The 24829-nt window shown below is 43.6% G+C and overlaps 1 protein-coding gene across 1 annotated transcript in view; it reads left to right on the forward strand.

Moving 5' to 3' along the window:
- Positions 1-24829, forward strand: part of PMFBP1 (polyamine modulated factor 1 binding protein 1) — a 371385-nt gene that overhangs the window by 161975 nt on the left and 184581 nt on the right. Inside the window, 1 exon segment of the mRNA XM_043494730.1 lies at positions 17899-17966. Within this exon segment, the coding sequence (XP_043350665.1) occupies positions 17899-17966 (68 nt within the window).

Below are 24829 nucleotides of genomic sequence, written 5' to 3' on the forward strand. Positions count from 1 at the left end.
ATGTTGAGTATTCTAGAAAAAGGCACACAGAGGAGTGGGAGAAGGAGACAAATGGATTGTCAGGGCTTTGCATCGTTACTGAAGAAGAGGCCTGTGTTGTAGAGGAGGAGGAAATGTGGTGTAGGCTGGGTTACCGTTGTGTAGGCCACTGAAGGTGGGGATAAAAAGTTTACTTAATCTGACATGGAGATTAAGGAAGCACATGAGGGGTTCAAGGATGTGAGAGCAGGAAGTGACATGGTCAAGAATATAATTCCAATAGCCACATTTAGATGTATTGGTAAAGGTGAGGTGGCTATTGGTGTAGCTGGAGAGGAGGAGATAGTTAGACTTTTAACAGTCTATCTAGGTTCTTCACATTGACTCACATCACTGTAGTATCTCAGCACCACCCGTTCAGGAAGGGGATTAGACACTACAATGATTAGTTCTCAATAAATCATGTACATAGGGTCATACTCTCTTAGTTTTTAGGGGGACTCTTGTTTGCACCAGGCTACTCTGTCAATATCCTCTTGTTCTCAGCAGAGGGCAGATCCTGACAACTTGAAAGCAGTACAGTGGTGATCAGAGACAACAGAGGTGGTCTTTATGTGCTTCAGGCTTGTCTTCTGAAGCAGCTCTGTCTATGCAGCAGTTTTGAAGGTGCGTTAGATGACATCAGACTAATCCTGAATTCTTTTCCTTCCTTTTTTTGCTTTATGGGGTGACTGTTTCAATTTTTTCAGGCTTGGGAACTGATCATATCACAGACCTTTTGATCCTAAAAGTCACTGAAAGAAGCTATGCCATCCAGTTAAAATCCATCCCAAGAGCCAACACCTGTTCTGCACTTCTCCACCCTCTTCTTTGTGTGACATTGCTAGAAATATGAGCCATATAACAAGTGTCAGGGCACTTTCGTTGCATGAGATTTTATTCCAGTGATTTTTTTTACCAAAGAATAAGGCAGGCTTGCACTTGATTTTAGACCTCTGGAGATTAAATAAAGCCCCAATCTTGGTTAGAGATTGGAAGAGCCAAGCAATTATATAATCTAGCTCCAGTGAAAAAAAGGAGACACACAGCTGCAGCAAGAGCAGACCTTCTCAAGGATTTCTTTTTATTTTAAATCCATGACTCTAAGATAGCCAACTCTGTGGATGTCTTCTGATTTCTTTACTAAACTGCTGGTTTGATTGTTGAGAATTTAGGACACTGAAATATATTGCATCCTGCTTTCTTCACAGGGATGTGTGATTAGTATTTTTTTGGTAAATTATTAGAAGTTATTTTTCTCTAGTTTAAAATTAGTCATTTATATTGTGCTTTGTTGTGTGTAGTGTCTCCTCATTTTCAATAACAATGATGCAGATCTGACATGTCTTAGACCCCAGAGGAAGTCTTTTTTTGGTGGGTGGAGGGAGTGAAGTGTTGGTCTACAGCCTCAGGGCTGCTCCAAGTCCTGCAGGCTTGTAATGGCTATCCTAAGGGCCTGGTGGCTGAGACCTGTGCTGTGGGGTAAAGCCTTCAATTGTTCAGTGCAATGAGAGAGGGCAAGGTAACACAATTTTAGCTTGATCTGATTTATAGAATGGTTTATAAAATAAGCAATAGCTGGAGACTAAAACACCAGCATAAACCAAATGTATTTAAAGGGAAATGACTGATTAGGGTGTTATGTTTTTTTGTGAGGTTATAAATTGTTTCAGTAATTATGCAGATGTTTTTAGAATGAGCAGCATCTGTAATGGAAATGCTGGATGCCTGAGTTTGGTTAATTCTGAAGGGACAAGATTGTCCTTCCTTTCGGGACGAAGCTTTTCTGGAAGCTTGCTTAGGTTTGGCAGCTTGTTGGAAGGAGGGGATTAGTATTATTGCACGTCAAGGAGCCTCACAGTCTTGGCCACCATTGTTTGCTGGGATCTTGGGATATTCGCATCACACTTAGACCTACACTGGCCTGTTTCTGAAAGGTGTCCTGACCAGGCAAGGAGGGGGAGCCAGATGCCATCACCATCTCCATGGGCTCAGCCAAATCCTATGCTATCATCCTCTCCCTAGTATTGGTGTTCTTCCCCTACCTTATGTCTGCCTCCTTCTCAATCTGGACAAATCTAGAGTTATGAAGCTGCTGTGACTAGAGGGCAAGCTAAAACAATGACTGAACAGGCTGCAGCCTAATTTTGGTAAACGTTTGCCAGATGCAAAACCTGCACCTTACGTAGCTATTCTCCCTTCCTGCGCTGTGCATTTCTTTTGTCTGGAAAAAAAAAAAAGGCATTGGACTTCAACAATAACAACTCAGAACCACCCATCTAAAATTGGCACTCTCTTTTCCTAACAAGATCGTCTTTTATACCATCTAAAAGAGGTTCGAGCAATTAATTTTTAATTTAAGAGAATTATACAATCATAAGGCCATAGCATTTCTTCCAGAAGAGAAGTTCGGGAACATTTACTGAATTGTCCTCTTCCAGAGAGATCTTCTAAGTGCAGTGAAGCTAATGGGGCTCATGGCCTCTTCCACATACATATGACACCTCTTGCACATCAGCAGTTGAGGCCACTATGGCATCAGCTGGCAGCAGAATTCACTCCAGATGTGGACAATATGGGAATGCTGATTAGTATTCCTCCAAAAGTCCTCAGGAGAGAGGACAGATCTCAGACCATAGGAATATATAAACTGCCAGAATACTTCAGGATCCTGTCTCAGCTGTGTTAGAGGAAAATGCAAGAAACTCCTCTATGGAAGATTATGGGTTAACCTGCCTGCAAGCAAAGCTTCTTTCTATCTCTTTTCATGCAGAAGCTGGTGTATGCCCTGAAGCATGAGGGTTTCTGTGCCACATGCCTTCTGAAACTTTTGTAGGTTTGGGGTTTTTTGTATGTTGATTATTGAATTTTGATCCTTATAAATGTCTAAAGCTTTTCTGAAGCCTGCTAAGCTCTTGTTCTCAATGAGATCTTGTGGAAAAGAGTTCCAATGGCTAATTGTGCATTTTGTGAAAAGTATTTCCTTTCATCAATTTTAAATTGTTGAAGGGAGTTAATTTCAGTCCTCTTTTCCCAATGTTGTGATCATCACTGATTCATCCAGTCGGGGATGAGGGAGCCCGTCTTCAGGAACTGACTGTTCACTGTTGGTGGAATGTGAGGGATGTGCTGCATGTTCTATAACTGAGGTAAGGGAACCACTAAATATTTTCACTGATCAAACCTTGGATTTTTAAAGTGCTCACGGACAGCAAGGTAGCAGTGTATTGCATCAACAAACAGGGAGGGAGGGAGCTCCCAGCCACGGTTTCAGGAGGCGATGGCTCTATGGGACTGGTGCCAGGCTCTTCAAGTGCCCCTGATGACTATATATCTGGCAGGCACAGAGAGCATGCTAGCAAACAACCTCATCACAGGTGTCAGGAACAACAAGTACTCCTTGAAACAAGCTATTTAAAAACAAAAAACAAACCCTTTCTTTTCAAAGTATGTCAGGAGTATGTAGGTATCTCACTGTTTCCTTTTTTTAAAAAAAAAAAAAATCTCAGTCTCTAAGTGAGGATAGTACAATACCTGTATGATATCCAATGGATTTGAAGCTATATGGTGGGGGTAAGTCTGTGTTATCTGTTTTGAAACAGTTGGTTGTTTCCTTCTTCTTTTCAAATTGGTTCAAGTTCTATATTACTCTGGCTGACACGTGCTCTGATATGAAGTTTCTTCTGATCAGGTTGAGCCATACAATTTATTGTGGCCTTACTGGATTTGTCTATGCTTTTATGATTACCTTTTTGGCCAATGTTAACAATGCTAACAGAGTTTTGATATTCACTTCATTAATTTGTAATGTAATTAATTCCAAGCATACACAATCATGGTATTTTAGGAACAATTTCTAATACGTCCTTTTATAGTGTGTGTTACTTATGCCCAAAAAGTTTGTTAGTTGGCATGACCATTCATTATATGTGAAAATAGGAGAGTTCTTGTCATTTACATTTATTGCAAATATTGTGTTCTTTTTGGAATATTCTGTCCTATAATTCTAGAGAAATATAGTCTTACGGCTTTTCAGTCTTTTATGGTTCTTCTGGTCAAGAAATGGAGCTGTCTGTCCTAAATGCTTCATAGAATCATAGAATATCAGGGTTGGAAGGGACCCCAGAAGGTCATCTAGTCCAACCCCCTGCTCAAAGCAGGACCAAGTCCCAGTTAAATCATCCCAGCTAGGGCTTTGTCAAGCCTGACCTTAAAAACCTCTAAGGAAGGAGATTCTACCACCTCCCTAGGTAACGCATTCCAGTGTTTCACCACCCTCTTAGTGAAAAAGTTTTTCCTAATATCCAATCTAAACCTCCCCCATTGCAACTTGAGACCATTACTCCTCGTTCTGTCATCTGCTACCATTGAGAACAGTCTAGAGCCATCCTCTTTGAAACCCCCTTTCAGGTAGTTGAAAGCAGCTATCAAATCCCCCCTCATTCTTCTCTTCTGCAGACTAAACAATCCCAGCTCCCTCAGCCTCTCCTCATAAGTCATGTGCTCTAGACCCCTAATCATTTTCGTTGCCCTTCGTTGTACTCTTTCCAATTTATCCACATCCTTCCTGTAGTGTGGGGCCCAAAACTGGACACAGTACTCCAGATGAGGCCTCACCAGTGTCGAATAGAGGGGAACGATCACGTCCCTCGATCTGCTCGCTATGCCCCTACTTATACAACCCAAAATGCCATTGGCCTTCTTGGCAACAAGGGCACACTGCTGACTCATATCCAGCTTCTCGTCCACTGTCACCCCTAGGTCCTTTTCCGCAGAACTGCTGCCGAGCCATTCGGTCCCTAGTCTGTAGCGGTCTTCTTTGTGGCAAACATCATTGTAGTATGTCCTTGGATCCATTCTGGAGCAGGGATGGATTTACAGGGATTTGTTTTCAGATGCATTTCTGTTGGACTAGAGTGTCTTTATGCCTTCCCACTGCTTCCACTGATATCAAAACGTTATGACAAGATAGCGCCCAGGTCATGCTGATTGCGTCAGCATGTCCAGACATTATTGGTATGGAGATCTCCTACCTCTCTCATAGGAATCTGTTCCTTCTGCCGGTGTCATCAGAGCTGCTGTTCTAGAAATAAGTTCTGATCTGAATATGTTGCACCTTGCAGCTATTTCTGACCTGACATGCTCTGTGGAAGTATAGGAGATTCTGGTCGAGTCCCAACTGTCACTTCAATCCAGTTTTTTTAAGGTAATTAGACTTTGGTGTGCTTAAGAGTCAAAATCCTATTGATCGTCAATGAAATTTCTGGCTCCTAAGTGCCTTTTGAAAATGAGACTTGGGCTTCTAAATCATTTAAGCATTGCAATGCTGAGCACAGCAATGCCTAATAACCTTTAAAAATCTGGGCCTTACACTGAAAAGCTTTCTCCTTGGGCAGTAGATAATTGTCTCAGTGTTCTGTGTTCATTTAATCTGTTTTGGGCTATTTATTGAACCTGGTTTTTTTTCATTTTCAGCTTCTTCTTTTTCTCTGTCAAGATGTACTGTTTGTTCTTTGAATGAATTATTTGCCACTGACCATTCTTCAGTATCCCACTGTAACCCAATTCCTGATTAATGTCTTCTCATCAGCCAGAGAACTGTTCTGTCATGGGACTGTAACTTGGTCCCATTCACCTTCTGAGCCTTGGGATGATGCTCTTCGTGCCACTTGTTACTAACCACAGCAGTTTTTTCACAATTCTACATGAAAAAGTGAGCAATTTGTAGCCAGTAGTACCTGATCGGCCTATCACTGTGTTCTATTGGAACAGTGTTGTCCTGCCTCCTTATAATCTTTGAGATGTATGAGTTGCACCTGAATCAGATCATTAATCTCTCCATATTCTTCCCCAAACCTTGTTTTAAGGAAATTAATTCCATACCACAGGTGCCAAGAGGGCATTGTGTTATTATTCAGATAGGACGAAGTGATTTAGGAAGTTTTCAAAGCTTTGCTAACCGTTAGGCTAGAAAGGGAATGCCATTTCCACTCAGTGCCTGTCAGTGTGGATTAGGCTTAGCACTAAGACATGTTTATATGTAAGGTAGGCTGTCAATATGTTAGGATCATAGAGTTTATTCTACCAAATCTAAAGTGAAATTGATGGTCCACCTCGCTAATATTGACCATCATAGAGATCTGCAGGGCTGCTACATGGAGTTCTGCACAATCCTTTATGCACTACTACTCTTTTGACTTGGCATCTAGATCTGATGCTGGCTTTTGGAGGGAGTTCTGCAGTTCTTGTTTAGTTGGGATTCCTTGCTCATCTTCCTAAAGGTTATATTGCTAACAAGTGGGAATATGCAGAAGCCACTTCAACAAGAAAATTTAGTTATCAGTAACTCTGACTCTTTAAGAGAATTGCCTCTGCATAGTTCCACTATCAGCCTGCCTGCCTCTCTTTCTCAGAGTCGTATTTTCTTAGGAGCGCTGGGATTTAACGAAAGGAGTGGTGGAGGATGGGAGGCTACTTGGCGTCTTGTAACCATGTTCATTGCCAAAAGGAGGTGTTCATGCAGCCCCCATGGGCACTGTTTCCATAAGGCTTCCCAAGTCAATGGTGCCAGAGCACGTAACTCACAAGTGTGACTACAGAGGAGAAAAGCTCTTAGAGAGCCACTGTAAACATTTGGGGTTTTCCCTCAGTGTGGAATTGCCATCAGTAAAGCAGCTGTTCCAGTCCCAATCAAATCAATCTCTCTTGAGAAGTAGACAGCAAACTACTCCTGGCTAAAACTTGCCTCTGTTTCTCAGAGGAAGCAACCACCTCCCAGAAGAGATCTGCTGGTTGGGACTTTTGCCTCCAACTCAACCACAGCATAAGACATTGCAAACTCTTAATGGCATGATTGGCTGAGCTGGGGGCATGATTTTCCACACTGGTGCCCTTGTCTAGTCTATTATTATGTATTTTTTTTAATTATTATTTATTTCTGGTAGCACCCACTATGAGCAAGGCACTTTCCAAATGCTTATGGAGAATGGGTCCTGCTCTAAGGTGCTCACATTCTAAGGACAAACAAGGAGATGAAGATTGGGAAAGGGCAGGGACAGGAAGTAATGGAAGTAAATTGTATATACAAGTCAATGTGATTCATTCAAGGCAGTGCAGTGGAAGTGGGTCTTTAAGAGGGACATCAGTGTGGACAGGGTAGGGGAAGGCCTTGAGGATGAGGATAGAGAGGCTGCACCATGCCTTGGAGTTGGAGACTGCAGAGAACAAGACACAGAGGTGACTCTGAGAATCTGACAGGCAGGCAGATGAGGTTGGTGTATTGGCAGGAAGAGGGGAATCGAGGCAACACAAAGTTTGATGAAGGGAGATAAGTGGGAAGGGACAGAGCTTTGCATGTGGTGGTAAGGGGCTTACATTTGATAATATATCAGAAGGGAAGCCTCTGGGGAGGATTCAAAATGGGAAGTGACATGATCAGACCAACAAGTAGGAAAGATGAGCTTAGTATCAGGATTTTGTATGGGCTAGACAGGGGTGATACGTGCATTTGAGAGTGCTGGATGTTGCAGTAATCCAGTCAGGGCAGAGAAATAGAGAGATAAGGAAATCTTGGAGCTGTTAAAGAGGAAGAAGCAGCAGTATTTGGAAATGGCTTGGATGTGCAGGGCAAGGTGAGGAGAAAAGTCACAAATCAGCCCCAGGTTGCAGGCATGAGTGATAGTGTGGATGGTCTGTTGGTGGTGATATGAATAGGAGGAAAGATAAGTAATTCGGTTTTGACAGTGTTCATTTTAAGATGACAACAAGACGCACAAGAGGAGGTGTTTGGAAAAACAAGCTAAGATGCACAGCTGAATGGAAGGGGACAGGTCAGTGAAGACTTGTGCATTGTTGAGATGCCTAGAAACAGGATGTAAAGTGAGAAGAGAAAAGGGCCCTAAAGAAAGCCCTGGGGAACCCCACAAAGAGAAAGTGAGGGGAGGAGTTTCTACTGAAAGATGCTGGAAGAATGGTCAGGAGGGTTGAAGGAAAACCAGCCGAGGGTATCTTGAAAGGCCAGTGAGGATGAGATGTCAAAAAGGAGAGGATGACCAACAGCCCTGAAAGCTGCAGAGGATGAGGACAGCCCAGGAATAGGTCATTAGAGACTCTAGTGATGGAAGCCTCAATAGACTGGAAACAAGGGATCCAAGACAGCTGGAGGAGGGGGCATTGGTTGTAAACTGCATTGTCAGTGATTTTAGAGCTGAAGGGAAGGAGAGAGGTGGAATGATAGTTGGGAAAGCAGATGGGGTTGAGGGATGATTTTCTTGAGGATAAGAGACCAGGGTATGCTTATATTGAAAGAAGTCAGAAGTGGGGGCAGGAAGAGGTTGAGGGAGGGGATAAACACAGGGGGAAAGGAAGTCCACCTAGTCTAGTGGACTACTCCAGTCTTCATTCTTTTTCTTTGTTAGAATCTATTGCAAATCGTGGTGACTTGTGACAGTGATGCAGATGACAATGCCTTTTGTAAGAGTCTCTATCGATAACGAGGACAAACGCTGTTCAGAGTGCTCCAGCAGATCAGTGATAGCGCTCTCCTGAGGCTGTACAGTATTCTCTACAGTGACTTCTGAGTCTAACTGACTTTGTTCATATCTGAGGATGGACCATCAAAATGTGTCCTCTGCCCCTGTGGAGTAGGGGGGCCTTGACATCACCATGTGGAAACTAATGATCTGACTGTGACAAGGCTGCACTTTTCACCTCCTCTGCCTCCCACTCCAACCCCAAAAGACTGAGGATTCTTACCCTCTTGAGAGAAATTCCTGGCTAAGAACAGGGGGACTGATATTAAACTGAAATTTAGGCTTGTATACCTTCTCTGATGAATCCGCTTTCATACAGTTTGTGAAGAGAAGACTAGTGCTCCCTATTAATTGGAGAAGTCTCTGTTTTAGTCATATTATATAGAAATATTCATAGATTGCAAGCCCAGAAGGAACCATCATGATCAAATCAATAATCACCGCTGCAGCCTTATCTGAGTACTGAGAAAGCAACTGACAACCTTAGATGGCATTGTCTCTGTGCAGCCTTGATGTAATTTGGGACTGGTTAGAACAGACTCTCTCTGACCCCTTAGCCTCTGTGCTAGTTAAAAGATTGTCCTTCAGAAGGTTTCAGTGGGTGTAACAGTGAGGCAGCAGTGTCTGCTGTCTCCCACATTCTTATATCCCCTCCTCTTTGTGTTTAGCAGTATAAACTTTGGCCTAATTGCTTAGGAGGCTAATAGCTGTTAAGGTGATTGTCTTTAAGGAAACAGAATTCATAATGGGTGGGATATTCTCAAGGGCCTAAGTGACCCTGGAGCACAATCCCATGGAAAGGTAATGGGACTTGGGTGCTTTTGAAAATCCCACCAGAATTGACATCTGTGGACACAAATGTAGCAAACCATTGAAACAGAGATTTCAGTTCTGCCAGCATCAAAAATAATTAAAATGTCTAGGGCTTGATGTGGCTTCACAAAAATAATGAACCATTTGGAGCTTCTTTCATTCGTTATTATAAAAAAGTTGTGCTGTCCCAGTGTCATGTAGGTAACACCAGCACTGAGTGAAATACTGTGAATTAGAATTTCCACATAGACAAACAGCACACTGCTAACACCACCTCCTGATTACTGCAAACTATGAGGATTCCTTGTCAGTGAGAGCTGGAAACAATTTGCTCCAGCTCTGTGTCCTCTAGAGATTTTAATTCTTCTGTATGACATGCCTATGGCCTGGGATGTGAAAAGGTGTTTTTCTCCCAATTTGGGCTTCAAGGTCAACTCAGATAAATGTGTTTGGAGCAGGGAAGCTGCTGTTTAGAGTGTCTCCACCTCTGTTTGGGGGGGGGCTGGAATGGGTATATCAGTCTGAATCACAAACACTCTGCTAATTACAAAGGGAAAAGAAAATTGTGGGAGCAACTGGGAATGGAATTGCCTGGAACGGTCTCAAAAATCCTGAACTCCCTATTAACATATCTCCATTTAAAATAATGTTAAAATATTAAACTTCTCTAGGGCATTGATTCATAGCCAGGCCCATGAGCTCTCTGCACACATCTCTGGGACAAGGGACGTATCTCTGTTCAGATCTCTTCCCTTCCATATTGGCTGCATGTACATGCTGTGGTAGAAGTGCTGGCTGCTATTGCAGTGTCTCACTTTGCAGCTTTGGAGTTTCATAGCTAGCTTCATGATTTTATAAAACATTTGTGTTCTCCGTACGTTATCAGTCATTGGCAGACTCATTGTTTTATAATGTACTTCTCAGCAAGCTGTTTGCGACTCATCACCCTGCTTGCTTTATAGTCTATAAATATTTAATTCTTTAATAAACTGCTTATATGTAATATCAAATGACTGATGCATTCTCTCTCCCCCTTTCATTAGTTCTCCTATTTGCAAAACAATTCTTTCTTTTTCTAAATAGCAATATGTTTCATAAATGTTTGAATTTCCTTTTTCTAAGTAGCAATTTCTTTAGGGTGTTTGGTAAAATGACAAAAAGAAAAGGAGTACCCGTGGCACCTTAGAGACTAACAAATTTATTAGAGCATAAGTTTTCGTGAGCTACAGCTCACTTCATCGGATGCATTTTCCGATGCATCCGATGAAGTGAGCTGTAGCTCACGAAAGCTTATGCTCTAATAAATTTGTTAGTCTCTAAGGTGCCACGGGTACTCCTTTTCTTTTTGCAAATACAGACTAACACGGCTGCTACTCTGAAACCTGGTAAAATGACAGGCAGAGCAATGGCTCCTGCAGCATTAAATCAAGTGTCCCATGCTTGCCCTGTAGTAGGGAGAGCTGCTTCAGAATGGTCACCTGTTTGTAATTAGAAACATTATGCTGGGATAGCCTCTGATCACATTTCAACTCTATTCATGTAAAAATAGCATTTACAGTCAGCAGTGGTGGCCTCCATACTGTTGCAGTTGAAGGTTTGTGTCACAACCCTAATGATGTTCTAAGAGTGGATAGGAGTTCTAATGCATGGATTTGGTTTTGGTTTACATAAAAAAGATAAAACACCAGCTCCAGTGAATTCCACAGTAAGTATCAAAAGCAGTGAGATTTCTCCGTTGCTATAGGCTCCCAAGACTTTTTGGGGAAGATAAAATACAGGGAAGATTTTTTTTTTAAGTGTGTGTAATGCCCTGAGAGAGGTTCAGCTAGGACAGAGATCCAAACCTAGGCTCAACCACTTGCCTCTTCAACCTCCTCAAGCAACCCTTTGGATTTAGCAGCCATTCCCTTCTGAAAGAGCTACCTCTCTCAGACTTAGCACAACCTGCTCATGCATCCCAGTTTGAGGCTCCATAGCCTCTATCATTCCATGACTGCTCCAGCCCCACAGCCTGGGCCTGCCAACCCCTAGCTCAGCCCTCATGTCCCTCACTACATGGCCACCCTTCCTTGACTTGCAACTTGCCACCTCTCCCAAGGCTCAGTAGTCACCTAATCTTTTCCCTGAAGCGCTATCTTCCCTCTGTGGAAAGAGGAACTAGTTACGTATAGATGCTGAATGTTTTTAAACACCACTAATCCATGTTCCCTGGGAGGCTGAAGAAGTGGAAGGAGGGAGTGGGAGTGCAGTATCCTAGCTTTTTTAGCTTAATTCTTTCTCCTCTCCTTAGAGTTCCTTCTCCATCCACTGGCCACCTAACTCTTCAGCTACCTCAAGTGCCTTATCTGCATTTGGAACAAGAAACTGGCTTGTTCAAAAGTGTCATATATAATCTTAGTGAAACAACCTCCCATTCACTCAACATGGCCCCTTCTACTCTGCACTGACATGTCCACACACCACAGTGCATTAAACCCAGACACAACAGTGCCTTTGGGACAGTCTGTATCCCTATAGTCACCCTTTTTACAAGCCTATGATACATTTTGTACAAAGTATGCCTGGTGAGGTATCATTTAAAAACTCATAATTTGCTGATCATTATTGGTCTGGTAAAATATGTGTGGCAACATCATATGTAAAGTTATAAGATTCTACTGTATGATATTATTAAGACATGTTCCGAGCCTGAAGAGCAGTCACAAACCAGTTCCCCAGAGACAAAAGATTAGCCGACGACTCAGCCAGGTGTCAAACACATGAAATGGACCATCACCTGGTTAAGTGGCCATTCTCTGGCACTAAAGAAGATGTGGGCGAAAATCTATATCTTGACAAAGAAACAGCTGAAGGTTTCCGTTCACACAGACTTTCCATCCCCTGAATCTCAGCTGAAGATGATTCTCAAAGAAGAGAAAGAGCTATAAGAAATGAGAGCAGATGCTCCAAATTATCTCTCCCTTTCTTTCTACCACGGCATTCACAATTCTTGGAAGCAGCATTGGACTGGGGGAAGGGATCCTGACTGAAAGAGTTTCAGACAGTGAGACTGCTGAAGCAGGTGGTGAGAGAGACTTTGCTTTGAATTCACTTAGCTTGTTAAGTTAGGCATTAGTTGCATTTTACTTTTATTTTCTTGTAACCAGTTCTGACTTTCATGCCTCATTACTTGCAGTCACTTAAAATCTATCTTTCTGTAGTTAATAAATTTGTACTGATTTATTTAAGCCAGTGTGTTTGGACTGAAGTGTGATTGGGAAACTCCATTTAGGATAACAGGATTTGTGCATATCATTTTCTATTAATAAAATAACAGACTGTATGTGAGCTTTTGTTGTCCAGGAGAGGTACAAGATGCACATTCTGGGGCAGATATGGAGCTGGGAATTTTCTGAAGTGTAATTCAAGAGTGGCTGGCTATAGCACTGATATACTGTAACTGGGAGTAACTTACATGCTGGAGGCTGTGTGTGAGCAGACCAGGAGTGGTTGCTGTCACGGCAAAGCAGTGTAAAAGGCACCCCAGGTTGGAGAACTGAGGGGACGCAGCTGTTCTTCGATCCAGATTGTACCCTGTAATGTCACAGCCTTACACTTGCCCTGTCTGATGTGAATAGAATAGAATGTGACCCCTTTACCCTGAAATGATAGCCCCAGCCCCTAGTACCAGCCATTTATCCTTCACATTATGTGATCCCTTCATCTGAAAAAGTTATGTCCCTGATGTGACGTGACATGACATCTCCAACTCAACACAGCACATCTCACCATGATATGATGATGACTCTTCACCCTGTTGAGATGGCAAATCCCCTCCCCTCTAAGATTCCCTTGAAGTGACTTCTGAGATTCTCCTGCTGTGACTCATTTCATAGTGACCCAGCATGATCCCATTTAGATCCCAGGATCCTAGCAAGACCTTTCTCACTGATTTGTCAAATGAGTTCCCTTTTATCACATCACAACACAACCTTTTCCCTGCCAGGCTCAGCTGGCATGTCATCTCCTGCCTTTTAGTGACACAGCCTCCCTGCCTTTTGGATGGCAAATTCTCCACATGAAGGAGAATTTGACACCCAAGAAGCATATTTGTTTTCAGGTATCTGCTCTCTTAACCAAATACATACCAATGATGGGTTCTAGTGGTTGTGTTCATAGACCCTGGTCAGGATCAAGGACCCATTAGGCTGATCTCTGCACCAACACAGGCAAACAGTAAAAGACTGTTTTACTCTCTGTAAAAGAGTTTACAGTCTAAAGAAGAAAAAGCCAGGCAGAGGTCAGGTCACCTGAGTACAGTGACCAGATGCTGGTATGCACACATCCTATTAGTCATCTCTCTCTTCATTTGTTTTTATATTTTTGCTTTATTTATATTATTCCATATTTTCCTGGCCGCAGTGGGTGTTTCAAAAATGGCTTGTGCTCTGGCATGTCTTGTGTGCAGGGTGTACTCACGGGCTTTCACCTGGATCCAGGGAAGTTATTTTTGGTTTGGTGATCCTTGCCTAGAGGCTGGTACTCTTGTGATCCATTCTGCCTCAGAAATGGATAGTGATAGCCTGCACTGAGGTGTGGCAGGGCTCCTGTGCTTCATAGCACGGTACAGCCATTAGCTAATCCTCACAGCACTCCTGGATGGTAGGTTGGTAAATATCTTCCCCATTTTACAGAAGGAAAGCTGAGGCATAGAGAGATGAAGTGACTTGTGCTAGGACATAGAGTGAGACTGAGCCAGGATTAGAATTTAGGACGACCTCACCTCAATCCCTTTCTACTCAGTTCTCTAGACCACGTTGCCATCACCATAGTACCTGAGCAGAGACCAGGTAAATTAGACCTGCATCATAGAGCTCCAGTGGACTTTATAGGGGTTCTGCACTTCACCCTTTTCGGCTTCTAGGAAGGTAGGTTGTGTGTGTGTGTGTGTGTGTGTGTGTGTGTGTTTGGCTGATGCATCCATTTCTCATGCATGATGAAAGTGGCAGCAAAGAAAGATAGCTGAGTCCATGAGCCTGAGTACATACAAGCAGCAGCATCTGGGAGTTCTCCTCTTTGCCACAGCACCAACCCATCCCACAGTGTCTCCCTTGGAATAGTTATAGGAGAAGAGAGCACTAGCCTATCCATCTTGCTTTTCTTCTGTCTGGATCACCTCAGCACCTGCTCTCTGCTTGGAGGATACCTGGCTTGACCTCATACCCCAGTTACAGTGGCCTTAAGAACACTTCATTAGAGCGCTATGGAACCTCTTTCAAACGTACAATTATGTCTGATCCTCCGCTGGTATGAGGATAATTGCACTGCGGCTAATGAAACTATGCTGGCATACACCAACTGAAGATCTGGCCCTTAGTTTCCTGAACGACCGACTAGGTCTCTCCTCATCTGTGTCTGCAGTGTGAGATGAGAGAGGAATTCTTTTCATGGTAGAGCCCACCTGAACTGCTCTTGTCTCACAGTACCACCTGCTCATTTTGTAGGCAGGGAAGAGACCAATAGCCCCTCTCTCTCTGAATATGAGCTCTGGCTGCAGCTTGAGCTGTGCCAATGGGCCAGAGTGCTGCTGAGGATGTTGTCTTGGCTGGAGCTGTTTGCACTCAGTGTGTGGCTAGACATGGGTTTTTCTGATATAGCTATCAAGCACAGTCGACCACAGCTGAAATGACCACATTTCTGTTTGCCATTAGTTGTTTATGCCCCTGATACTTCTTATTAACCTCTTGTTCTCATCTGTAGGTCAACCCAACTGATCCAGAGGAATATTCCTAGCTAAACATACTTGCAAAATATCCAGTAATCCCTATCCTATATATACCTTTATTTTTTGCACTTGTAATATTGAGCAATAACTGAAATTGATATAGGAACAAATGCCCTGAAGTCATGGGCTTAACTGGCAAGAAGATTTGGCCTGCGCTGTGCAATGACAGTTCTATCTGCTCTTCAGCAGAGCCTGTGATAGTGACAGCAATGAATACCCCTGTTCCACAGCTACCTGAGCCGGAAGGAGCTACACTTGACCCTGCTTTTGGTTTTCAGTGGTAGTGAGACAAAGCCAGTAGGGCAGAGACCTGTCTGCTGTTGCCCCAGGGCTCCTGTCCTTGAAGAACATGTTTGAGGCTGGTATTAGCAGCGGCCAGCCTGGGTGGAGCCCTGCACCAGCTGCACACTGCTATGTTTTCACTCCCTCCTTGAGGCTGTTTCATTGGACTGCTCCAGTGCTACAGATTTGTGGTATGAAGCAGCCCTTCTCTGGTTCCTCTTCTCCCCTCCCTCCTGCCAAACATTCTTGATGCAATTTCTGAATTAAAATTGGGAATTATCTGGGCAACCAGCTTCCAGTCCTAAAAGAGGCTCCAGGCAGCATGTGTACCTGGTGCTGCAGTTGAAATAAGGGTAAAGCTAAATAAGTAAATCATGCAGTGGGTTGTGCCATTGCCTAATGAGCCTGTTTGTCCCAAGCGCTGTGCTGAGGAGCCTCTTCTCCTTGGTGATAACCTTTCTGCGTATTAATATTATGCATGTATTCCACATGACTTCTTCTGACTTGCCACCTCCTCCTTCCCACTCATTTAAATAAAAATAATTTATGTGGACATTCCTTCAGTCAAGATTTTCTCTTTCCCCCCCTTTAATATTTCACTGATGCTTTGCGCACAAATGAGGTCATTATGCTTTTGCATATCATTAGGGCTTTATAAAGAACAACAGCGACATCTGCATGTGCCACAGCGCCACAGAAATGGGGAAAAATACAGAAAAAAAGCCCTGAATGAGCTCTGAGCATGTCGGCTCTCTTTCCTCAGCTTCCTTCGCCACCACCACATACATGAGTAATTGTACAGTGTAATCATATCGTGGCTCATCTGAATATTCATAGCCGAGACAAAGCTTTGGAGGAGAAGAATTATGGGGGAAGGGGAAGAGGAAGGGGGAGAATTTAAATATAAAACAGCATTGCATTTCCAAAAGAAGGTGTGCATTCTGCACAAGTAATTGATTTGAAATCCAAATTGTCTGTCTGCACCATTCAAAGTCTGGGGGCAGTAGGGTAGCATTGCACACATACCCTCTCCATTCCAGAGGAAAAATAAAACAAAACAAACAATTACAGAAAAGCCCCCAGTAGAAGTGATATTTAAAGAGTCACCTACAGTGGCTAACCAGCTGCTGTTTTACCAGGAATGAAATAGTCCACTGAGGGAGCTTTAGAAAGACCCCCAATTAATATGTTGTGCATGTTTAAGATCTACAAAGAGCCCACTGTATTCCTCTCTCCCCACAACCACCACCTTCCTTCCCTGGCCAGTGCCAGTGGAGATTGATCTTAGCTACCAAATAATTGATTAATCACTTCACCAGTGACAACACTGCTCTCCAAAAAGCAAGAAAGAAAAAAAGAAAAAACAAACATAAAGAGGCAACTGTTCACTAATTAGGGTATAAATTACCGCTGGTTCCATCCCTCTCTTTATCTTAATAAAAAAAAGAGAGGGAGAGAGAGAGAAATATAATTCCCATGTTAATGTGTATGTTGTCTTCATTGTTTTACTTTTACTATGTATATCCTTTATTAATATTAACCAGGTAGGGTGGTAGTGTTTGTCAAAGCTGTGGCTGGCTCTGCAAGGGCATTCCCCAAAGAGATCCTATTTCCGTACCACTGGAGTTTATATTCCTTTAAATGTCTAGCGCAGCACCATTTCCCTCTTTCTAATACACCACTCTGCTGGAATTAGAAGAATCCAAGGTTATATCCAACATCAAAGGTTCCCCAGTCGTCATGATTTTAGTAAAAGAGAAGACAGCTCATGGAACGAGTCCCCGGCTTTTGAAGATAGGCATCAGAGGGACCTTTCTCTCCCTCCTCCCACAACTTTGTACCTCTCCTGGCTCTGAATGTCCCACGCTAACGCGGTTTAATGATATGCAAATGAAATATGCATAAAACCATTCTACTGTATGATGATTAAACACTGGAGACATTAACAGCCGATGCTTCACTGTTTGACTGTAATAATCTTTCCTGAACATCCACTTTGATTGCAGAGTTATGGAAACCCATAGCAGTTGGCAGAGAGAGAGCGAAGGAAGGAGAGATGCAGGGATGCATCACCCATCTCTGTGTTTATCCCACTCCAGGAGACGTTCCCCCTTTGTACTGCACTCCTAGTGCTGTCTTTTGTAATCCACCCATGCGGTCGCATCAGGGCGATTAACGGGAAAAAACCTCTTTTCTCTTAATGTTTCAAAGCTCATTAGCCAAACGATTATTCCTCATTAACAGCGAAAGCTCATTCATTAAAAGGAAAAATATGCCCAAAAGATGCCAGCGCTGTTAATCCTGAGCCCTGTAGCTGGGCTGTAAATCCCGTGCTAGTATTTTCCATTCAAAAGGGACGCACGCCAATCCACATTTTTTTTTTAAAAAAAAGGAAAAGAAAACAGTTCGTATGTTTTGTAAAATCCGCAAGAGAGGCCATCAATATTCCCATTGTATGACTTTATTTTTGTCTCTCCTTTTTGATTCCAGCGCCCGTCCCTGGCTCAGCGCCCGGTGCCAACAGAACACCTTTCAGGAGCCACAGCAGCGCAGATAACGTAAGTAGCCAGCTGTCCCTGAAACCCGCTTCCAAAACCCCAAACCCCACAAAGTGTGTGTATGGATTTTCTCTTTCTCACCCCTCCAGTATGCCACCCGGGCTTCACAAGTAGCACCTTCCAAATCTCGCCGTCCTCAAGTTTGTGCATGTCTGTGTGGCATCCCTCCTCCTCCTTCACTCCCATAGTGGATCTTGTAAAGGGCTTCAGATCGGCCCCATTCATCTCCCTGGTGATAGCAGTGAATGTAGATAAATCTCTGCCTGCCTGCTTGCTGCTGGAGTATGATTTTTATTTTGTCTTCTGTGTATACCTGGGTCAAAAAATGGGATGTACATGCACATGCACACTCGTGTGTGGGTGTGTGTCTCATATACACACACGTGTGTGTGTGTGTGTGTGTGTGTATATAGAGAGAAAAATAAATACACACACACACAGGTGTGTATACATAAACATACAAATACCTCCCATACATACATATGTGCTTGAAAATGTCTGAGGCAGTGTGTGCATATGAGTATGTTTGTATATATACACAGATAAGCATCTCTAGCTATATCTAGATAAACATTCCCCCTCCTCCCAGCAGAGGCTGTGTGCATCTATGCTCCTGCCCTATAAGAGCTGTATTCCAGGCTTCCTTCGGAATTCTGTTTGGAGACCTTTATGCTCCCTTCTCTGTCTCTCCCGAGCTGCAGAATTGGCATCTTTCCCTGAGGTTCTCCGAATGGCAAGTGGCATCGGCTGTAGCCTGCATTCTTGCAGCTTCCTGTGGCATTTCTCTCTCGATGTCGGCTACTCCCTTTTGTTTGTTGTTGATTGGGCTGGGGGTTTTTGTTTTATTGTTTTGTTTTTTTCTTTAGTTAATTTATAAATGAACCCGAATGTCAAACAAACCAACAGCTTGCGCAAAAAAAAAAAAAAAAAAGCCCCGCACAAGCTCCTTCTGCTGCGACAGATGCCCAGATTGCCCCTGGCACGGAGGATGGGCACAAGGGGTTTGTTGTGGTTTCTCTTTTGCTGTTTTTGTTGTTCCCTTTATTTTTAAAGACTCCAGGATGCCGGCCTCGGCTTGGAACGCAGCGGTGTCATGGCGGAGACGACGGCCTTTGTTTCCCAGGGTGTGAAAGCATCCCTTGTGCTGGTTCCACTGCGGCAGAATGACGTGGACGGGGGGGAAAAGTGCTGAAAGTCAGATTTGTGCCTCGTCGGTGGGGGAGTCCCCCAGATCCCAAGTAGCTGAGTCCCTGTGTCCGAGGACAGGCTTGTAGTGGAAGAACCTAGTCTGTAATCCTGGCATTTGCGCCTTCGGTTGCTGCTTGCTGCTCCTGGGGGTCTGGATAATCTCCCTTAGCTTTACTGCACTGTCTGGCCCGCATACAGGGCCCCTGTAACATATACCCGCTGCTGTTATCACACGAAACTGTGGCGTTGCCACTGAATGGATGGCACTGTGCCAACTCTTCTGCCATCCGCCCTTGCAGCTTCTTTCCTCCCTCCCTCCCTCCCCTCCTCCTCCTCCCCCCATCGACTTGACGTTAATTAACACACGGGTTAATTGATTTTAAAAGCTGAAGAATTACAGTTAACTTTTCCCACAGGGTACAGACGCCAGCCGCTTGGCACAATTCTGCCTTTCACACTGGTGCAGGGGGGCAGAGAAAAGCCCTCAGCAAAACTAGCCACTGCTGAGGGAACATTGTCTGTTTATTGAAGTACAGCTGATGGAAGCCGACGAGCTACGGTCTCATCCTTTACAATATGTTACCATTATATTTTCTTATAAGTAATCAAAGCAACTCCTCCTCCCCTTCCTCCATCACCCGCCCCCTTTTAAAAATGAAAGTGCTGCGGAAGTTTTAGTAGGAAAAAAATGGCTTATTATAATAAACCAAAAAAAACATGTTTGCTTTATTTAATTAAGTAGTTATGAAGGAGAGGGCTCCCCACCCCAAGCCCACTGAAACGATGGGGCAGGCAGTTTGAATTGCTGCCTTTTATACATTTGTCCTGTATCCCCGTATTTTTTGTCTCCCTAATTGGCTCAGATGTGTTGCTAGTGGTGAAGAATCTCAACCAGGGGGAAAGTTGGCTTCTTGTAATTAAGAACAAAATATACAATGTGAGAGCTTTGTTTTTTGATATCTCTCTCCTTCACCCCAAATCTCTGCTGCAAATGAGGGCAAATTACAGTGCAAATGGGAGGAGACATGGCAATCCTGGGAACTTGCTGCTTTCACTTTTTTATGCTTTCATTTGATTTCATTTTGTTTTTTAAAAGCATGAAGCAAGTGAAGCGACAAGAGGAATCCATTATGCAAATCATGTCACATTTGCATAATGTCTCATGACTGGAATATGCAAATGGGCTGTATAATTTATAAGTGCCAGTGCCTGTCTAAAAGTGTTTCCCATAATTTAAAAAAAGTGAGCCTGTGAGATGTGGGGAAGGCGGCTTGGCTTGCTGCCCTACCAGGGAAGCTCTGAGCTTTCTCCTCAACGTGCTTCCTGGCAGCAGCCGCAGAAATTAAACTTCCAAATGCTCATTAACCCATCAGAGGCAAAAACCCCTTTTACTCTCTGTCTGTCCCCACCCTTTATTTTCTGTCCCTCCCTCCCAGTCCACCCACCCCCACTTCTAACTTCTCCACAAACCACATGATTAATACATAGGATTTCACAACTCGTTGGAAAAGAGAGACAGTTTTGGGCAAGCTTGCTGTTTTCTTGCTTCCTTGTTTGTTTGGTTGAATCAGAATGACTCTGAGACCGTGGATGAGAAGAGTCTACTCCTTCCAGCTGTGTCTTTGAGACAGACTGGCTTTGAAGATGCAGTGTGTATCAGGGAATAACATTTAAAGTTTCTGTACATGGCAGGCATTGTGGCGTGTGTCAATGAGATTGCTCAATGTTTGAAATGCATTGTGTCTAACTCATGATTTCAGTAAGGGATCTGTGTCCGACTTCTTGAAGAGCTATGAAGGTCGATCTAGTGATGGCACTATCCAGCGAGAGCGAGTTCATGGCTGGAGCTGGCAATCTCCAGTTCCAACCATAAGAAAGTCTTTGAAATGCTCTAAAAATGCAGGACTGGTATCAAGGCTCTTTATGCCCTTTATTTTTTACCCAGCACTTGTGAGAGTCCTGTTTGAGCCTAGAGTGGCTGCAGGCCTTGGGATTACAGGAAATAAAGGAGTACCCAGGTACTTTTCAATGGTATAATGGCACCCAGATGCTACGTGGATGTCTGCCTGAGAAAGACCTAGAATAATAGTAAGTAATTATTGCTAACGATATTTGGGAAGGCTGATTTTAAATTTTGACTCTGCTGTACAGATATGGGGAAGTTGTTTTGATCCCAAAGTGAACTCAGTGGTTTGGCGTTGTCTCTAAACGTGTTACAGTTTGTGGATATCATTGAACTCATAGTACTAGCATTCTGGGAGTGGGTGCTATGCTTGGCGTGAGTGTGTGGCAGTGGTAGTCAGTTTTGAGTTGAAAAGGCCCCGTTCGGTTATGAAGCTGTTTTCTGTGTGGGAGAAAAGGGTCAAAAAATTTTCATAGGAGTCTCAATTTTCATTTAAAAATGAAGCAAGTTTCTAATCTTTCTGGTTTCAAAGAAAAGTTTCTGAATGTGAATGAAGCTGCCTTAATTGATGAGCATGTAATTGACAGCTTTCATATGAAAGCATAAATTCATACTTTTAATATAGTTGTGAATATAAAGTTACCATATTTATATGCACTGTAAGTGTTGGCTTTAACCATATGTGGCATAATGAGCTTTTAAAATATTAACAAATTATTATGTGTTACCATGTTTTTGTGTGTGGCTAAAACAGCACAATGGATTTCAGGACATGCGCACAACTTAATTTTGAGGTGTGAGGTCACAAGAAGAAAAAGTAGGTTTGTTTTGAATCTTGGAAGGGAAGGTGAGAGTTTTTGAGGAAACCATGAGAAAGCAGTGACAACCTTATACATCTAGACTTTAGAAGGTTTTTTTGTTTTGTTTTTTCCACTCAAGTACCTGGAAGTTTGCTGCCTTCTTCCTGTTCTGAGAAGAGAGGTGTCTGATGAGCAGCCCCTGCAGTGCATCAGACCACCCAGTTCCTCACTGGGTAGAGCTCAGGCTAACTTAGAATGTGCCAAGAGGAAAGGACTGAGTCTATGTATAGTGAGGATATGTGACCTACACCATGAGCACTTGGACAAAGAGAATGGGTGCATCCTAGCAAATGGCAGGGCATCAGCACCGTTGGGAGTGGAGAAGCAGCAGCTGGCCAGAGAGGATGAGAAGGGAATGGAGAACAATGATGCTGTAGTACTGGAGAGTGAGGGAAAAGCTGTTTTCCTGAGGAACAGTGAGGGAAGAAAGGCTTCCTTAGCAGGGTGTGGGGTGGTAGCACAACGGTAGAGTTTTAGCGTTGTCCTTCCAACGCTAGCAGTGATGAGAATATAAGACCTTAAATTGGGGGAGTCATGTTGCACACTAACTAATCTATCATCGCATTATGTTACTTCTGTAGCAAGGCACTTTGTAGGCTGAGTACATTGCACACACCCGGGGATCCATGCCCAGCCACAAGCTCTATGTTACTGTCCTCCATTTCAGACTTGCTGAGTCCCCCACTCCCTCTCTCACATGGGGGTTCTGAATGCTCCCCCATCCTCAGTGACCCCAATTCCTCCCTCTCCCCCCAGCCAGGAGCTCTGTGTGGCCCTTCATTTTCACCTTTACCCCACCATTCTTATTTCCTTTCTGTCTGGGAGGCAAGTCATTCAGGGTCTCAATCGTTGAAACAGTATTGGGCAGATGGGCAGAACAGAGTTGTAGGATATTGTGCTGTCAGTGGCTGCCGTTGGACAGACAAACAGAGAAGTGTTGTGGAGCTGAGTGTAAGACCTTGCTTCACTCTGCCAGTTATTTATCATTGTTGTTTTTATAGCACACAAATATGTGCTCTGCCTTGCTTGGAAGCATAGAGGATAATCAAAATGAGCTATGATACACGGTGGGGATAACAAATGGTAGTTAGGGGCAGGGCTGAAGGACAAGCTAGAGCAGTAAGTTCATGCAGTTACTCAGGTTAGCTATGTACATATCCTGGGGTTCAATTAAAACTTATTTTTTAAAATATTGTTGTCTCATTTCTTGGGCATCATGGAAGAATTGTATCTTAAGGACAAGCCAAGTAAGTCCTATCATTCGATGAGATGGATTTAGGTAGGTATAACTATGCATTTCTAAAATGCCCACTGTATTATTTGTGCACCAAATACAATAATTAAAGAGCAGCACATTGCTGTCACCTAGTGACTGTTGTCTTCACTCTTCTCTTGGTTGGGCTGTGGTTCTTTGGGTTGTTTTGGAGGACATTGCCACAGAGAGATGGAACCTCACTGGCCATGTTGTAGCCTTGTTTACAGAGGCAAGGTCTGTGCAAAGAATATGTCTTATACTGTGCTCTAACCTTTGCGGACAGCGCATTCTGCAGCTGGGGACCCTCAGTGGAAAGGCTCTGTGTTTGGATCACAAGAGTATCTGCCTGGAGTCTCACAGCCATAATGTCTTGTGCATTGTAGTATTGTAGGTGGTGTGTGAAAAGACAGGTGATCCCTGAGGTGGTTGAGTCGCCTCCTGTTGGCTGAGAGCTGTGAAGATTAGAACTAGGACCTTGAAGGTGGAGGTAGCACAGAAAGTGGAGTGCTCAGTGATGTGCTCTTGTTGACTTGTTCTAGGTGGGAGACCAGCTTGCGCATATTGGGCTAGCAGGAGCTTTTTCAGCTTTGGCTTTCAGGGGTGGGTAAACAGAGTGGTGGTAGTCTGGCCTGGAGATGGCAAAGACATCTCTCACCTGAGATGGATCTATTTGGCAAAGGGGTACAGTCTTCAAGCAGCCTGTTCGGCGTAGATAGAATATGCATTTCTCCCTATTGATGACATTTGAGTGTGTCTTTTTTCTGGACCCTGAGGCAATGCATTTGACAACTGGGAGGGGAGTTTTCTGCTTGTTTCAGTTCATGGAAGAGCTTTCGCCTTCCAACTAGCATTACCTTGATCTCACCAAGTTACTCTTGAGTCAGTAGTTTGCTTCCTGAAGTCACTGGGTGGCCTTGCTGACAGTACCATCCACTCCATAGAAGGAGTTGTACAGCAGGGTGTCATACAGTGAATGTTTGAGCACATGGCGTTATATGTTCTCCCTTAATGGCCTGGCAGAGCTGTTGAATAGGAGGGGGAATAAAACTGAGCCTGGTGGGACTTGGCACACTGAAGCTTTTAGGGAACAAAAATAATTTCTCATGATAACTCTGGTATCTGCCCCAGGGGAATTCCTGATACCAGCTCTGTGCACCTCCCATGATCCCTGCCGCATTGTGTAAGTGGGCCTGTGCTGAAAGTCACTGATAAATGCAGCAGGATCAGCAAGTCTGTCTGTCTACTCTAAATGAACTGCCCATACCAACCTGATCTTTGAAATTTGCCAATATCCCCACATTGCCCAGCTGCCTCAGATTTAAACCTCACCTCTAAAGCCCAGCCTACATCAAAGGACACACTGGAGACAACAGGCTTGAAACATTTCACATTTTGAAAACAAGGGTGTTTTAGAAGGAGGGAGGCTTAGCAGAAATGTCCAGCTTTACCAGCAGGACAAGGTTGTAGCAGCATGGGCATGGGCCCAGGCAAAGTTGTTGCCAGTGTGCCTTCTCCAAAACTAATTATGCAATCTCTGTTTAAAAAAAAAAAAAAGCAAATCCTGCTTCTCTTTTTCATTCATTGCCCAAACCCTGCTAGCAGTTTGGGTCCCTGTGAATGATACAGACCTGTGGAGTATTCCTCTTTGGTGATCCAT

The sequence above is a fragment of the Dermochelys coriacea genome, chromosome 12 (genome assembly GCF_009764565.3).
Source record: "Dermochelys coriacea isolate rDerCor1 chromosome 12, rDerCor1.pri.v4, whole genome shotgun sequence".
NCBI classification, from domain to species: Eukaryota; Metazoa; Chordata; order Testudines; family Dermochelyidae; genus Dermochelys; species Dermochelys coriacea.